The sequence below is a fragment of the Mixophyes fleayi genome, chromosome 7 (genome assembly GCF_038048845.1).
Source record: "Mixophyes fleayi isolate aMixFle1 chromosome 7, aMixFle1.hap1, whole genome shotgun sequence".
Lineage (NCBI taxonomy): Eukaryota > Metazoa > Chordata > Amphibia > Anura > Limnodynastidae > Mixophyes > Mixophyes fleayi.
In genome coordinates, this window is record NC_134408.1 from 48,908,677 (window position 1) to 48,926,588 (window position 17,912).

A 17,912-nucleotide genomic window follows, 5' to 3' on the forward strand; every position below is an offset into this window, starting at 1 on the left:
ATTAAACTTTTTTTAAAAAAAATTGTGTATGTGTTTACTTATTTTTAGTATTTTCTTATAATAATAGGGACAGCATGGTGGCTTCTGCCTCACAGCACTGGGGTCATGAGTTCGATTCCCAACCATGGCCCTGTCTGTGCAGAGTTTGTATGTTCTTCCCGTGTTTGTGTGGGTTTCCTCCAGGTGTTCCGGTTTCCTCCCACACTCAAAAGACATACTAACATACTAATTGGCTGCTATTAAATTGACATTAGACTCTCTCGGTAGTCTCTCTATGTGTATATGGAGTGGGGACTGATGTGAGTGAGTTCTCTGTACAACGCTGCAGAATTAGTGACACTTTATAAATAGCTGATTATGATGATATAATGGATAAAGGTCTTAGGGACCTGTAGAATACTGATAGTTGCCACTCAAGGGGTCCCCATCTTGTTTATTACTCTGCCCCCTCAGCCAAGGAGGGATTGGACACACGCTTTTTTCAGTGCTCAGCCCATATAAGCATCAGCCCTGTACTGACCATATGTGGTCTGGTTTGTACGATTGAAGCAATTTTGATACATTTTAAAAATGTAGGAAAATAGACCTTTAGTAGATTAGTCATTTGTCTTTGCAACATATTGCTTTAGATGCTTAGTTAAATATCTTTTGTTTTGCTTTGCTTGGTACTAAAAAGAATTTGTTATATATGTTTATATAATAATTGTATTATTCTCTTTGCCTATGAACTCATACTGCTTACGTTTAGTTTTTTGTAGGGAAGTATGTTGCAATTCAAAGGGAAGTTTTGCATGTATTGCAGTAATTATAGGTAATTCTAAGTACTGTGAGTACTATCTGTGCTTTGGAGTTTATTAAATGGAACTAGATCATTTTACTTTTAATTATACATGACGTAATCTGCAATCCAATTCAGCAATGCTGACATTGTTTTGTAATTTTAAAGAAACATAATATACCACATATCAATGATGTGATACCCATTCATCTTGTTACATGGAATTAGAAACCAATCTCTTCTGTGTTACTTAGAATTGTTACAAACAAATACTGGTCATAACAGGCCCTTTCATATGTCTGACAATTCAGAAAGACAGGATAAAAATACTTTTTCAAAAGTCCCTTTCTTTCCAAAGTTCCATTCCAGCTGTTTATTCCATATTTTGAGAAAATAGCTAAATAATTTAGTGTTAGCATTTTGACCTGTGATGGATTATTCCGCATCATTTGACTTGTAATTGTAGGAGTCTCTGCCGGGCTTTTTGGCACCAATGACAACGAAGCCAGAAATGATCTTTTGCTTCCAGACCACACTCATGCAAACAGCACACATGATTTCTCACTGAAGTGGCAGGTAATGTTTGGCTTTTTTAATAATGTGAATCCGCTTTTTAAAGAGACAATATACTGGAATAAAAAAAAACACAACCGATATGCTTTGCTAGGTCCCTCTTGCTATATTTGGGTGGCGGAGTTTGAAAAGTAATTTAAAGTGTATTATTTCTAAAATTCATAATGTGATATTAAATTATTTTTCATAAAGCGTAGTAAGTATCACTGGATACATGATTTACTCATCTTCCAACTAGGAATATTGGTAGCTGGTTAAATATCCTAAATAGTTTACAAAAGTGGGAACTAGTACTAGATTCATTAATTAGATTAATTTCAGGTATTATAAGAATTTGATTGTAAAACATATTACAATCTTATAGTTCTTTCCAACTTAGGAAATGTTTACTCAAAGAACAGTTCTTTATCTGTTCTGTGCAATGTGATCTTGTTATAATGTAGGTCAACTTAAAAAAAATGCCAGTTGACAGATTAAAAATGACAATGGGGGCAGAATGTGATGATTAGTAAATATATATTGGTCCGATTCTCTCCAGGTTGACAGCCCATGTAGTTTTGGAAGAAAGAAGATAAAGGCTTGTCCTACTGCTCCACATCAAAAGTTATGTAAAGCACTCTTCCAGGGAGCGCTGTCTGTGCTCAGAAACTGCTTCAAAGTTGTAAGTTCATAGAATTATTTTGTCATAAGATAATATGTCACAGAAGCAGTATGTGCCCCGGCAGCAGGACAGGGGGCGTGGCCATGCCACCAGAGGACTGCCTGGTGCTGTAAAGTGCCAGGCTGCCCGTTACATACATGCCATCCCCCAACATTCAAACATGTCCCCGGGGTGGGACAGTGGGACAGAGCCATAAAATTGGGACTGTGCCACTGAAATCGGGACAGTTGGGAGGTATGTATTATGTCCACATTTGGTTTGTGAAAAATGATAAGCATTACAGTTTGCCACCAGCTAGGTTGGAGGCGGCATGCAATTACTATGTATGTCACCGTACTAGCCTGTTAGAAATGCTCAAAATAAACACATACCAATAAACTTGCTAAATCTATTCATCTCTGCCCTCAGGTTCGCCCTGCTTCATTTTATAGTATGTGTGTGGAAGATATCTGTGATTCAAATGATATTAAACCCATCTGTAACTTGGCGGCTGCCTATGTCCATTTATGCAACAGAAACTTTGTTCCCATAGAACTCCCTTCTCAATGTGGTGAGTAAGCAGTATGAAAATAAACACAAATATACAATTTGAAGTTGTTGATGTGTTTTCTTTGTAAAGAAGTTCAGGAATCCAAACTTTGATCTTTAATTAGTACCAAGAGGTTCATGCTGTACTGGATATATAAACAAATTAGGTATAGTAACACTACATGTGAGAAGCTTATATTTATCAGCTATATGTAGTAATTTACATTACTTGTACAATTGCAGATACTATTTGACTGGATGACACCATAATGATATATCTGGAATGAGACAGAACTATGGGATACATCTGTCTCATTCCAGATATATCATTATGGTGTCATTCACTCAGCTAGTTTCTGCAATTGTGCAAGTAATGTAAGTTACTACATGTAGCCGATGAACATATCAATAGGTGATAACCAAAAACTCAGACTAAAAAGGCTGTTTTGCTGGAGAAAGGTTCATTCACTGCTTCGACATTTTTCATTGTAGTCCACTTGTGTTTTTGCTGATAGATTCATATGTTTGGGGACTACAAGTACATGCATTGAAGAAACATGTATGTCTGAAGGCTATGTGCATATGCCAATGTTCTGCCGCACATGCGCAATTGAGATACAAATAAGTGACTGGTCACAGAAGCCTTTCACAGTGCCGTTAGGCTGCCGGTGATAGCCATCCCACCATTGCCAATTAGGTTATTTTGGCTAGGGCTTGCCCAGCTGGCCAGGAATAATAAAACTACATTCTGTACACCTGCGCTAAGGGGCAGTACAGAATGTTAGTTACCAAAACTGGCTACCAATGATAAATAGACCCCCATGCGATAAGCCTGAAGACAGCATGCATGTAAAAAGCACCTGCTACTGGTGCAAAACCAAGATATTGTGCGGTGTACCTCAGGTGCGGTTCATAAATTACATCCATTGTCTTTACTAAAGCTGTTTTAGTGCAAGGTACGTTATCAGGCACACTTTTATTGCTGTTTAATGTACTATATAAATCCTGATGATGTTATCTCAGCTGTGTAGCTCATTCTGACAACCTTATCACTGTTCTTAATATATCATTAAGATTCTAAAGAGCAGGTTGCTTATGTTTTCTATGCCATTAGCTATTCATTCATAATATCAAGGCTATTCATAAAGTCATAAAAACATAATGGCCTTCCCACAGTGTGTGTTTCCTCTAAACAGTGGAGCATTTACTGAAAATAATGGATGCAAACACACATCTGGTACCAATTCCAGTGATGGAATTGGTACTTCACTGGGCTGCGGTAATGTGTCTGCCCTGAGCACAGCTGATTATCAGTGTGCTCTGCTGGCTTTCTGGTTGGATAATAATAAAATGAAAGTGTATTTACTGACATCTCTGATCCATTCTTTTGCATTGGGAAAATGTCAACTAATTAGGGTTCATTAGCAAACAAATTTGTCTGTTTTATATATTTTTACAAGCAGGGTCACCCCGCGTTGCGCGGAATCGATTTGTAATGTGTAGCAGTGTTTATATATTAGCAAATAATTTGTCAAATTGACCAAAAATGCTATTTAGAAAATAAGATTTTTGCATTGTCGTGTTGTCGTTATGTTATGTTGTGGTGAGGTTTCCTTCCAGCAGTCAAACAATTGTTTACAACCAAACATTTATGTTTTCAATATTTGTCGCTCTGTTGCATTGTCGTGTTGTTTCTATGTGGTCTAATAGGTTACTTTTTTGATACTAAGTAACTATGTGAAATTTGGCAGCTTTAACTTGATAGCTGTGGAAGATATTCGTCAGCAAACAAACAAACTTCTTCTTTTATATATATATATATGTAGAGAGAGAGAGAGAGAGAGATGACCGCAGAAAAATGTAGGGATTTAAAAAATGAGTTAATAAGCACCAAAAAACATTCCACCTACAATGAACAGGTCACCTATAAAAGATTTTTTCAATGTATTGTTGCAATATGTATTCACTTGTCACAGACCTTGTACTAGTTTTCAGATGCCATGCAACCTTAAGAACTATCATTTTCTATCTATTATGCCATTTCATGGTACTTGAATAACAGCCATTGTAAGTGAAACTTAACTGTTGTCCTTGCTAATATTTTTTTTTTTACCATGGAAACATCCTTCATAGAGGATAATAAACTGTAAACTTCCCCAATGACTTTCAGCTATATGTTCAGTGCAGCATGAACCCTGTACTTACTGTTTATAGTTGGGGTAAGACATGTCCTAGATCAACTTTAAATTTCAGTGTACAAATGAGCTATCAAATATTTGTGTGCTACATGAATAAACAGCCAATATTTTCCTTATGTGCAGAATAATAACTTTCCTTAATGATTAGGCCCAATAAGTATAGGATTCTGAATCATTGAGCTGGAGTCCCAACTGAGGAATCTACACCAGTATATTAATTTGGGGGACAGTTGTGGGTTGTATAAGCCCCTGAAACCGGAAAAACACTCTAATAGTACTGTCACGAACACCCCAGCCTGTCCCAGATACAGCAATAGGAACAGCTGGCCATTACTGGTGCCACCTTAGTCACGTAGAAATGAATACAACTTTTCTGCCACCAAGAAGGGTTTATTATGGTGTCTTTACGTTCACCAAATCCACTTATTAATGTTTCATACTTAAATCACATACACCTGTAGCATGAGCCTCCCAGGGCTTCTCAAGTTCACAAAGAATCACGGAGAATACACTAGATTAAATTTATTTAATCTGAAAAATGTTTCCAAGGCTTAGTTGCAAAAAAGTTAATGTCAAGACACACAATAAATTGCACACTAAGTTTCAGAAAATAAAATAGGAAATAAAACCGGAGTCACTACTTACTAGTTAAGACTTGGTGTGTGAGGGAACATAATCGAGAAATATGGGACATTTCAGTCTTGATAGACCCCCTCATAAAAATGCACACATTATTGTCTAAGCCAGAACATTTTAAAGCCACATAGCTCTCACCCCGCACCTTTGAAGTATAGCTGTCAATAAGGACAGATTGATCTCTCAAATGTCAAAGGGCTTTTCAAAGTGAGCTAGGGATGTCTTGAGATTGGGAATGTTCACAAGACCTTGAGTTCTCACCTCTGAAGCCCTAAAGTTGTACGAGCAAACTCCTCAGAGATGCCTCTCCCTGGTCTCGCTAATTTCAACTGATTATTGACACTTGCAGTTCAGACTCATGTCATATAGCAAAGCACACTTTAAGATTACATTACAAGGTTACATACACTATACATTGTCATACATGAATTAAGCAGAAAATAACAATAATACATAATCTTCACAAGTACAATTCGCCAAAAATGCCTGAGACTTTGATTGTAAGAACAGGAATAACTTCAGATCTCAGTCTGTTAGAAGTACTTGAAAGTTAGATTGGAATCAATAGGGGCAGAGCATTGTCTCATCTGGCCCCATTGAAAAGTTGTTGGCTTGGATGCAGTGTGTCCTCCTACAGGCCCTGCCCTTCTGACATGATCAGGGGCCTGTTTATGCACAGTGAAGCCCTCTGCTTTATATGCCTACTCTGAAATAATAGTGGAACGGCCAGCACCAATTAGTGATAACTACTGTAACTGTGAGGTGTGCAGCCGTGACAGGCCCCCTCTGATCCCCAAGCCCCGTCCCAGATGCACCTCCTCTAATGGCAGTATATCTGCTATAGGCACTCAACCTCTCTAATATGTTAATTTTGACTAATGATGTTTTCATTTTTTATTTGCAGTGTAAACTGTGCACCCATCCACAGGAGCAGTGATTGTCACATGTATATTGTTTGAGAAGCGGTAACACACTAAGCACCTAAGTGACCTTCGTAAAAGGACATGAACTCTTTCTGAACTAACTGAAACCAATACAGGGTACATAAATGTATGTATTTAATATTGTAAACCTCTACAAGTGTTCTGCTGTACCACATCTTTATTTTTAATAAATATTTTTTTTCATATGAAACAGACTCCTTTAGTTAAACTTCATACTAATAGGGCATGACTGAAATGGTTCAACAAAGTTTAGGTTTCTACGAATAGCCATATCTTACGGTAGTCAAGTCAGTTTTTTGAACAACACACAGCAGAAATTCATAATTCAGAAGGTATTATATTTTAAATGAACAAAACTGAATCTTAAAATTATGTTTTTAACAATAAATTTTAGAAAAAAAAGATATGCTATGAATTTCCAAACCGTTAAAAAAAAAAAGTATTGTTTATCAATTTGCTGAAATTAAATTGTTGACTTAAAAATGGGATCACAATTATTTCTCTCAGTTCTTATCTTGGACACCAGTTTCCTCTAAATCTTTCCTGCTTGCTATATGTAAGTTTATTTCTGTCACTCATTACATCTACATCTGGTTATTTTATTTCCAGAGAAACAGGTAAATTTGTCCTCTGTGCTAGTTGATAAAATACTACAAATATCCATTTAATGTTGCTTTGCACAAAGTAGGAAGTGGAATTTGGTTCCATTAAGTTCCCCCACACCATTTCTGCTGCTTGACATGGTGTAACGTAATGTTTAACCATACTTGCCGACTTGTGATCTAGCCCTCCGCGAGATCTAGAAGGAGGGGGCATGGTGGGTAGATAGCATCATTTTGGCCCTACCCCCCTGACAAAATCGACATTTGTCCCAGAGGGTGGGGCCAAAATGACGCGAGTCGAGGTGAATCGCATCATTGAGGCTCATCAGGGACAGAATGCGAGAGAATTGCCTGCTCTCCTAGGAGTCTGGGAGATCTACCTGAAATTCGGCAGTCTCCCAGACAATCCGAGAGTAGACAAGTATGCGTTTAACATGCATAACGGACTATGAGCAAGGCAGGGCAAAATAATATACAACAGACAATCATCATAGAGAAATCTAATATATTAGGAGGAGGTATAAACTGAAAATATTCCTCTCACCTTTTGTCACTGGTTTTATCTGTTTTCATTTTTTATAAATATGATTTTGAAAGACCACTTAATGTAAAATACAAAATTGCCTGGTAAAAAACAATAATAATATTCACAAATACATGGAATGTGTTAAAGTTCCCATATCAAGGACAGAACACAGATGTTTTCAGATTGTGTTTGCATTTAATATGCAGTTGAATGAAAGCCATTTTCTGCAAAGGGAAATCTATGTTAGGTTCGAAAATAACTCCCTATCTGGCTAATTCAGCGGAAATGTTATGGTGTACTGTAATGTGCTTCTCCTCTCCTGTCAGCTAGTGTCAGATGATTCCCTTGGAGTCCAATAAAGCAGATTTCTTGGAGAGTACTTACCCTGAAAAGCTGGGTTCAGATAAGGCTAACCCAATTGGAAAAAGCATTGCAATAATTGCTTTAAAATTATAATTTAGTTGACTATGGAGACTCGCCAGTTCGGAAAGACCTCTGTGTGATTTGGACTTTTTAACTTGTATTGCAAAGTACAAAACTACCATTTTCTCTTAGCTATGTTTTATTGTCTAATAAATAAATATACGCTAGGTGCCTGAATCATCAGGGCAAATATCTGCCGATTTTCAGTGTATTGTTCAAAAAATCACTCTGCGCATTAACAGAACCAGGAGATACATTTGTGAACACAGCCCTGTCCACTAAATCTTTGTATGCAAAGGATATTTACTACAGCTTAAGATTTTGGGGAGTGAAATGGGTGAGGAAGGCATGCCTTGCCGTTGTTAATGTACAGTAGGGGCGTGCCAACCTCAAGTGCACAAGGTTCCATCCAAATCCAGCTCTGAGTGTCTCAAAGTTATTTGTTTTTCTGCCATATCTCTTGCTCCAGCTAAAGGCTAGTTTAAATCCTGATCAGTAGTGTTGACAGTCTCGTATGCATGCTATAACATGTGTTTGCAATCACGAGCAACTGTGAAAATTAGTTTTATGTCCTGTAGACATTAACAAATCCTAAATACGTGCATATTATACTAAACGCGAGTTGCGATCAGAATGCATGCCTTGATGAATCAGAGCCTAGAACTTTTTTAAAATATATAATTCAAAAATGTGTTAGTGTCCTTTAATAAAATGCTAAAAATTAAAAGACTAAAAAAATTAAAAAAAATTAAAACTAAAAAAAGGTAAATACAGGTGTATTGAAGTGTGCAAGGAACTGTTGTCAGAGTATCAATGTTGTGCACCTGAGGACTGTAAAAGGAGAGGCAGAGACACATAGTACTGCAAATTAAAACAGAGCAAAGCAACCAGCTGAAATTGTAGATGGGGTAAAGACAAAGAGCAGCACAAGGTCTGGGATCTAATCCCAGCAGGATGTGACACATCACCCATTGTTTATCATTAATAAATTTAAAGGTTTCTTAAAGTTTGTATATTACTTATGTCTGAAATGCTTTCATTGTGTCTCTTTTCCTCTTGCTGAACACTATGCAGATGGGAGTCGAGCATCTGTATTTTGCATCACTTTTGAAATAAGGAGAAGGGGAGTATTACAGACTCTCAGCTGACAGAAATGCTGTGCTCAGTCTGGTAGAGGCACAAACACGTACAAAGCAAGAGCGATCACTGACTTGTTTTGGAAGACTGCAGCTTCTGACAGACAGATTTACATTTTCGTCTCCCAAAAGACATATTTGCCCTTCCCTAATGCAGACTTAAATTTGCATTTTTCAGATATTTTTTGCTATTAGGATTTGGAAAATTAAAATATGTTTTGCATGTTGTTGACAGTTGCTAATTATTTAAAGAGAATTATATAGAGCATCTAAATCAAGATATACAGTGAGTATAAAGAAATCTACATACCCTCATAGAAATTGAAGGTGTTTGTGATGCAAAGCCTAAAATCAAGATAAATCTTGTCAGACTTGTATTAACCTTTAATGTGACTTTGCAACTAACATAATTTTTTGGGAAATATATGTCAAACTAAAATAATTAAATATCCATAACTAATACTTTGTGTTAGCACATTTTACTTTTATTATAGCAGTGAGTAATTTTTAATAAGTCTCTATCAACTTTGCACACCTGGATTTTGCAATTCTATCACACTCTTCCCTGCAAAAAAGTTCAAGGTCCATCAAACTTCAGGGGATCTCTTTTGCACAGCTCTCTTTAGGTCATTCCACAGCATTTCAATGGAATTGAGGTCTGGGCTTTGATTGTTCATTCCAAGATTTTGATCTCCCTTCTCTGAACCTATTTCTTAGTTGACTTAGCTGTGTGCTTTGGATCGGTATGATGTTGGAAGGTGAAATTCCTTTTAAATTCCGTTGTCTGACAGATGCCAGCAGGTATAGTGTGACATTAATGACCTCCTGCTCCAGCATGCTAGTTCCTGCTCTTCCTGTATCAGTTTACTCCTGATATTCCAACTTTGACTCCAGCAAATTCTTGACTATTCTTAGTTATCTCGATTCTGGTGCTGTTTGGATCTCCCACTTCTGAGCTCTTGTTTCTGGACTACACTTTTGCTTTACAATTCTCATTCTGTTTGGATCTCCAGGTTCTGATCTCAGCTTCTCAGACTTCTTTTTGCATCATCGATTCTGGTTCTGTTTGGATCTCCTGGTTCTGACCTTGGCTACCTTGACTACACTTGCTCAGACTCCAGCTGCCTCGCTAGCAACTGGCTTAGAGGGCCACGACCTGCCCGTTCCACGCAGCAAAGGCTTAATCTCCTAACGATGGTCTCTGGAGAACACTGGAGACATGTTAGATTCTGTGCCTGTTTGCTCAGTAGTGCCAAGAGCTGGCCAGTAGTTGTCCATCAATTTCTATTGGGCTTCTGACAGATGTTCTTCTCTGTTAATAATGGCTTCCGTCTTGTCATCATACCACATAACCCAGACATGTGCATAATACGGGGGATTGTTGTCACATACAGGGAGTGATCCATTCCTGCCAGAAATTGTGGCAGCTCCATTCATGGTGCCATAGGCCTCTTGCTAGCCTCCCTAATGAATTTTTTCCTCGACTTGTCATCAACTTAGGAATGATGTCCCAATCTAGGCAATGTCTCTGTTGTGGAACATATTTTACGTTTATTGAATAGACAAAGTGTTACAAGGTACATGTAATGTCATTGAAATTATTTGACATCCCTTTCCTGATTGGTATCTTTCTACAATAAATGAACAGCTCCTACCACCATTAAATAAATAGCCACCACCAATAAATAGCCCCTGCCCTCATTATATTAATAGCTTCCATCCTGTCAACATCATTAAATGAATACCCCAAGCCCCATTCTCCACCAACAGCGACATTACACTAAGAGCCCTCCCAACCTTCTTCCAGCTGTACTCCTGAGCTTAAAACTATAGGAGACAGACTCATCTGTCTGACTCCCTTGCTGTCTGCTCATGTGGGATAGTGAGCACATTTATGGAGATGCACATATGTGACTTGCTAAGATGGAGGGGGGAGCTGTAACACATTGATGGGACTGAGGGGGTAATGAGAATACTGTCACACAGCTAGGGGAGGATGAGGGAAAACAGAATCACAAATTGCTAACCGGGAGGAGACCGAGGGAAAGGCTGTCACATGCAGCGGATGGACGAGTGGTTTGGTGTGCAGAACTTAATGTGTTCCATCATCTCTGTATACATACTGCTGATTTCTATACACACACTATCAATTTCCTATGTACACTCTTGCTCTTAATACACACACTGTCACCTTACCATACACACTGCCGCTCCATATACACCCACTCTCACGGCTATATATAAAATTACACTGCTCTCCACACACATACCTTATTATACCAAAAGAAGCTGGTAGCCTGTCCAGTGGGCAGAGTGCCCTGTGCTGAGTGCTCCACATTATGATGCAGATGGTGGGCTGTCCATGGAAAGACGTGCCCTGTGCTGAATTGCACAGGCACTCATTAAGTCTTTCTCCAATATTAGATGGCCGGGCTGATGGAAGAACAGTATGGTGGGCAAAGTGTCTCTACAGCATGGGACAACACCCACCGTGCTTATGTCATTCTTCCAGCCCTGCTCATATGAATGACTATATAGATTTATATACATATCTAATGTACTGTATATGTGTGCACATACCATTAAATAAAAATAATCTATCTGTGCATCTTGCCTGTACCATTTTTTGTAGACATAAATATTCCTAAATTAACAACTGATATTATAATATTATGCTCAACGAGTGGATGAAAACACACAATTTTTATTTTAAGTAAGCAACAAGAATGGGAACACTAGGTACACTGTTGCTCTTCATATACACACTGTTGCATTACTATACACACTGCAGTTCCCTATTGTCATATACAAGCTAGTTTCTAGGCATATAAAACTGCAAATATGTGTTTGTGAATTAATTCCTAGTAATAGTTTGATATGGCTCAGAGAAACTCTGTGTCAGGGGTTGAAACATTAAAACTGAATCTAAATCAATGTGTCCCTTAGATTATGTTAAACTTTTCTGTTCTCCCCAGGGGGTGTTTGTAGATAAAGCCCAGATCCATGGTTACAGACAAGTGCCCTGTATCAATTTATGGAACAGGTCACAAAAGTTTAAGCCTTTGAAATATCTCTTTAAGGACAGTGAAATGCAACACACATCTGGGATGTCTCAGACATTTCGACTGCTGAGCCAGGCAGCTGGGTTAAATGCTAAAGACAAGCTGAGACACAGGAAAATATCATATCACAGTTTCTCCAATATCATACTTACAGAAGGCAAGTGTGGTATGCATATGAAGGAAAACTTATGACCTGTTTTGTGGAGGTAAATAATATTTATAGGCCATTCTGGTGAGATGTTAGGACAGAATAAATAAAACGTGACATGAAATATACTTTGAACAGGAGTCATAAAAGCCTAATTTGCATTTACACAGACTTTCTAGTTCTGACATCACAGGAAGGGGGTCTGTCCGCCCTGGAGCAGTTTTAAAACTGTCTTGTAACTATGAACCTGTTCACTTTTGGGGAGTCAATCTGATATTGTATGATGTCACTTTTTCTGCTTCTGCCTCTCCCAGCAACAGAAACTTGATCATACACAAGTTTATCAATTCTGTGGTTTATCCTCTTTATTTTACAAAAAAACATTGCATTCAATCTTTGTATGTCATTTGTTAATTGTTATCTTAAGCAGTGTGGATTTATTTTCCATATTATAATACACTTAATAAGTTTAGGTCTCTGTGTTCTTCGAATTCAAGTGTCAAAAAGCTTGATCAAAATGCTACATATTGAAACAGGGGTGATCAATTTGTGTTTATGGTAACTCTGATGAAAATACATTGTGATGATTAGTTTTAAGGGTGAACCAAAGGCTTCACCCTTAAAACTAGGGTTTTAGCTCTTCACAAAAAAAAACTTGGTGGTGGCATAATTGATAACCCAAAGCTAGTGTATGGCATAAATAGGGAAGGATTTAATCATTTTAAACAGACCAAGTGGTTGTTTTTGATTAGCCCTTTGTCACTCACATCACACAGGCTCAGGCGAGTGCTGGTCGTGACTATACACACACAGTCATGGCTATATACACATTCACGCTGCTCTACAGAGGCACACTGACACCTCACCTTATTATACTTGAAGAAGCTGGTAGCCTGCCCATGGGGAGGAGCTCTCTGTACTGAATTGCACAAGTGCTTATTAACTTCTTCTTCAATATTAGATGGCCAGGCCTGTGGACGTGTAGTATGGTAGGCAGAGAACCTCTGCAGCATGCCCCGCATCCCCTCCACTTACTGTATTCCACCAGCCCAGTGTGCCTCTTCTCTATATGTATCCATACCCTGACACAGGAAGAAAATGCATCAGTATGCAATGCACAAGGTGAGATACTAGGTGGTAGTTTTTATATCGGGAACCCCATTCTTTTCCTGGGCTCTCCTTACCAAGATGAAGCTAGATATGTTATTCTGCAGTTTTCTAAAAATCTTGGGGAAATGCCAACTAGAAGCATCTGGAACAGGCAAAGGACTTGGGGCAACAAGCCCATCAATTCACACCAGCATTCATACCACCTATCCAGGAAATTAAGTTTCTGTTCCAGTTTGCGAGGTCATTATCATCCGGCATTTACACTTGTCCTGCAGCAGGTGCAAAAGATATGGCTGAAAACATATGTACTAAACACAGGATTTGACTTAACTGCATCTTTGTGAACACACCCTTACTGTACATGGCCTGTGTTAGTCCACCCCTTCTCTCCCCCATTACGCCTCTTAAGTTGTAAGGTTTCGTAACAATCAGATGTGCATGGATATGAACAATTGTACAATTGTGTAAGTTTGGTTCCTGGCCATCCGGACCGTAAAATTATGCAATATACGCTATGCAAATGGATGTAAGTCTGGACTTAAATCTGCCCTAAGTGTTATCCAGTATTTACTGCCCACCATACAGCTAGTACAGAGTACCAATCCTTTGCTTGGCAACTGGTTTGGCTGCAAAACTATTCTGGTATGTACATCTAAAAGAAGAAAGATTAATGGTTATACCCAAGACTGCAAGTGGAGTGGAGATAGAATTAATATGCTTATCAGAATCTGATTGTATTCTCTATGTATAGATAGCTGCGCAGTATGTCTTGTGCAACATGACACATGTAAAGTAGTTCTCAGAATCTGAATGTATTCTTTACATCTAGATCATTTCCTAATAGAACATCCCTTGATCTGCCTGCTGGGTGTAATTCTATTCTATATTTATGGATCCCTTTAACAGTGCCTCTTCCCTTTTTCTATAAGCCGTTCTCAGAATCTGTACCTGCAGAGTATGATTTCTCTTGCTCTTATGTTGGGTTTAATTCTCAGAATTTCTTTTTAGCATTATGTGTGGACAACTGCACTGTGCCATTTCTTGTTATTTATACTTGGTATAATTCTTAGAATATGCTCTTATTTTGTTTATGTAAATACAAAAGCTCAATGCCACTTCTCGTATTGCAGATGCAGTTTTCATTATAGTTATGCTCTATGTTTAGCCAGTTATAAATTATCGAAGTGTACATCCATGTATGTGAACATCTAATAAAGATAGATTTTAATTTACATTTTAATAAAAGTATATTTGACACTTCTACAGCATACGTCTGCCAGTTTAATTATAAACCTTTGTCAGTGTAGTCTTATAATAAGCAAAGTATTATTTATATGTGTACTGCTTATGTCTGCCTCCTTAATTATAGCTAAGTGTCACTTGATTGTACCCTCAATACACATTAATAAAAAGGTTACATATGTGTATTACATTAGTCTGCCCGCATAATTAAATACATTTTTGTATATAACACACGTTTGTACATTTCCTATAGATGTGTATAGATGTTTATTTTATACATGTCTGGTTGCATATTAGTACACCTGTGTAAATTGTTCTGCATCTTGCACCTGTGTTTTGTAAAGCCATTTACATTTATATTTAAGATGTTTTATATTTGAACCTTTATTGACTTGTTAATGCATATATTTGTAAAATACACATCATAAACCACACGTTGTACATCCATCAGATTTATTGTTGAATTATGATTAAAAAAACAATGTGAAAACTAAAAACATATTTTTGTTATTACTTTAAAAACTTACTTTGTAATGCTGAAAGTGCCTAGTGCTTTGTGGCATAAGCTTCTGAAAAAAACTGAAACATTTCCATGAAGCTTTTTTACAGCTTTTGAATTTATTTTTTTACATCACTGATGTTTGTCCTCAATTCTTTAAAATATTACTTAACCTTTTCCAACATGTCTACCACAACCTGCAAAGGACTACCTACATTCTTCTCTCCCTCAGAACATCCGTCCGATATGACAATGATATCTACGAGAAAAAGAAAACAAAAGTTTAGCATTTAACTTCTCTATTTGTAATAAAGTTTAGTTCTTTTCCAAAACGAAGTAGAGTCCAAATGTGCTCACCTTCTATACTGCTCGTAATAACTTTATGTTGTGGTCCTTCCTGTTGCATCTCTGCATAGGTGCCCTTTACCTCCATAGGTTCTGTAAAACAGGCGCCATTTTGGTTATTATAATGGTATACGTTTCTCGCCAAAACATTTTACAGTTTCCACGTGTGACTTCAAATACCTTCTTTTATTATATCTTTTTTTTCTTCTAATACGGTATCTATTTTTTCTGCTTTAACAAGTATGTGTTCAGCTTTAAAAATTTTGGTACCTTCGCAGCACATGTCATCGTGCATTCTTCTTTCTGGAAATAATACATAATTTTTAATATACTATATACTATTGTCAGTCGTTTATCTACAAGTTCACTTACAAGTCCTTCAAGCAGTTAAACTCACTTTTTTTTAATGTTTCTGGGAATTCGCATTAGTCTCCTTTGTTCTTTATTCTTTAGGTCTGACCAACGCTTCTGCTTGGAATTTATTTATTTTCTTTCCAAGTTTCTCCTTAATTTGTTTTAGTAATTTCTCCATTTTTAATTCCTCTCTGGTATTAACTCTTCAGTATTTTCTCTTTGGGCAGTCGTAGTCGTACTGGTCCAGTACTTTTACCATCATCTCCACCTCTCTGGGGCTCATTGCCTTTGCTCTTTTCACGCCTGTTAATTGTATTTCTTCTTCTTCTCCATCCTCCTCTACTACGTCTACAAATTTTTTCTCTACTTCTCACACTCCCACCAACACCTACTCCTCATCCGCCTTTTTCTTACGTCCCTCGGCACCAGACTGGCTCCTCAGTAATTTTATACACTCAGACATGAACGTTCATTTCAGTTGTGGACCAATCAGTGATGGTACCTGTACAGAGTGGAGCATTGTTGGTGAAGACCATTCGTGTATAATAACCTTGTGTTTGGCAAATATATCAATATATTTAACCACTAGTGGTTTGAGAAATACGACGGACACTACAAGCGTTTTACACCTTACATCCATTGCCATACAAGGTAAGTTGTAATTATTAATTTATTTTGTACCAGTGTGCTTATTGTAACAACTGCATAAATATATATTTTGTGAATGTTAATATGTGTATATGCAATATTCTTTGGTTATACTTATTAGTACTATTTATGATACACTAGTACATGTACATAAAATTATACTGAAAATATTTTATAAATATAGTACCATATATTGTAGAGGTTTTTTTGATATTATCAATGGACAAAAGATGACCATGACTCTTTCTTTTTACTTTTAAACAGAACCTGAAAATGTCAAATGACCACAATGTGGAGCTCATGAGGGATTTCATTGAGACTTATAGGGAGCGCCCCTGTTTGTGGAAAATAAAATCAAAGGAATATTGTAACAGAATGTTACGTAATGTGGCTATGCAGGAACTTGTGAATCCATACCTGGTACATTACCCTGGAGCAAATTTGGAGTGGGCAAAGAGCAAAATACAGAACCTTCGGACTGGATGCAAGAAATAACTAAATAAGGTTGAGGCCTCCAAAAAAATCAGGGGCAGGTGCAGATGATGTTTATGTGCCAAAGCTGTGGTACTTTGAGTCATCTAGCCTTAGCAACTTGGATGCAGGACTAACTCTGATCGCCACTGAGGATATTGATGAGGATGGTGTTGTGGATGTAGATTGCAGGTGTCAGGTCTAGCTGAGAGAAGGGACCTAGCTGATGCTGGACTGCTTCTTGTTATTTTTTTAGCATAAGTTTTCAGTTTTCCCAACAGCTTTCCATGGACACGCTTCAAATGGCGTAACATGGATGAGGTTTCTAGATGGTTAAGGTCCCTATCTCTACTGACTGTGGTTTTCAATGCTACAAATGGCTAGACAACTGTTGTTAGGATTTGGGTAAAAATAATTCCACACATAAGAGGTGGATTTTTTGGTCTTATGCCCAGGCATGACAATAGCTTTCTTCCTATCACATGCAAGAACTGATTCCACTGGTGCAGGACTTACACAAACAACATCATCCTCCTCAACATCCTCATTAGCGCCCTCGTCAGCTACACAAATATCCCCCTCATCCTGTTGCAGTTCCAAAGTGGCATTCTCAATTTATGTATCACCGGCCACACTTGGGCTGTTCATGCACACATCTGCAGAAATGCTGAAAGGGACCGACTAAGGGGTACACTATCAGAAAGGTCAGGCTTACACATAGCACTCGTGGATAGACTCTCCTCAGGGATTTGTGTTATTTCTGAATCTGAACATACATTTTTCTCTAATACCTTACTATTTTCTTCCAGCTCGGCTTATACACGTAAAAGTATTTGTGCACCACTTTTTGAGTCAGAATGACAAGGTCTTGCTTGGTCATGACTGACCTTACAAGAAGATGCCTCAGTGACAGTTGCAGAACTAGCACTCATAGAGAAAGGCGAAGGCTTCATTCTTTCCTTGCCACTGTGTGTGTAGAATGGCATGCTGCCAATTTCAATGTGCAATATGCAATGGAGCAATGGAGC

The 17,912-nt window shown here is 37.8% G+C and overlaps 1 protein-coding gene across 2 annotated transcripts in view; it reads left to right on the plus strand.

Annotated features, from left to right (window-relative positions):
- Positions 1-6,508, plus strand: part of LOC142097723 (uncharacterized) — a 138,366-nt gene extending 131,858 nt beyond the window's left edge. For both annotated transcript variants that reach the window (XM_075179802.1, XM_075179803.1), the window contains exons 32-35: positions 1,245-1,354; positions 1,890-2,012; positions 2,421-2,562; positions 6,279-6,508. In XM_075179802.1, the coding sequence (XP_075035903.1) occupies positions 1,245-1,354; positions 1,890-2,012; positions 2,421-2,562; positions 6,279-6,283 (380 nt within the window). In that variant the 3' untranslated portion in view covers positions 6,284-6,508. The remainder of the gene's footprint in view (positions 1-1,244; positions 1,355-1,889; positions 2,013-2,420; positions 2,563-6,278) is intronic.
- The last annotated feature ends 11,404 nt before the right edge of the window (positions 6,509-17,912 follow it).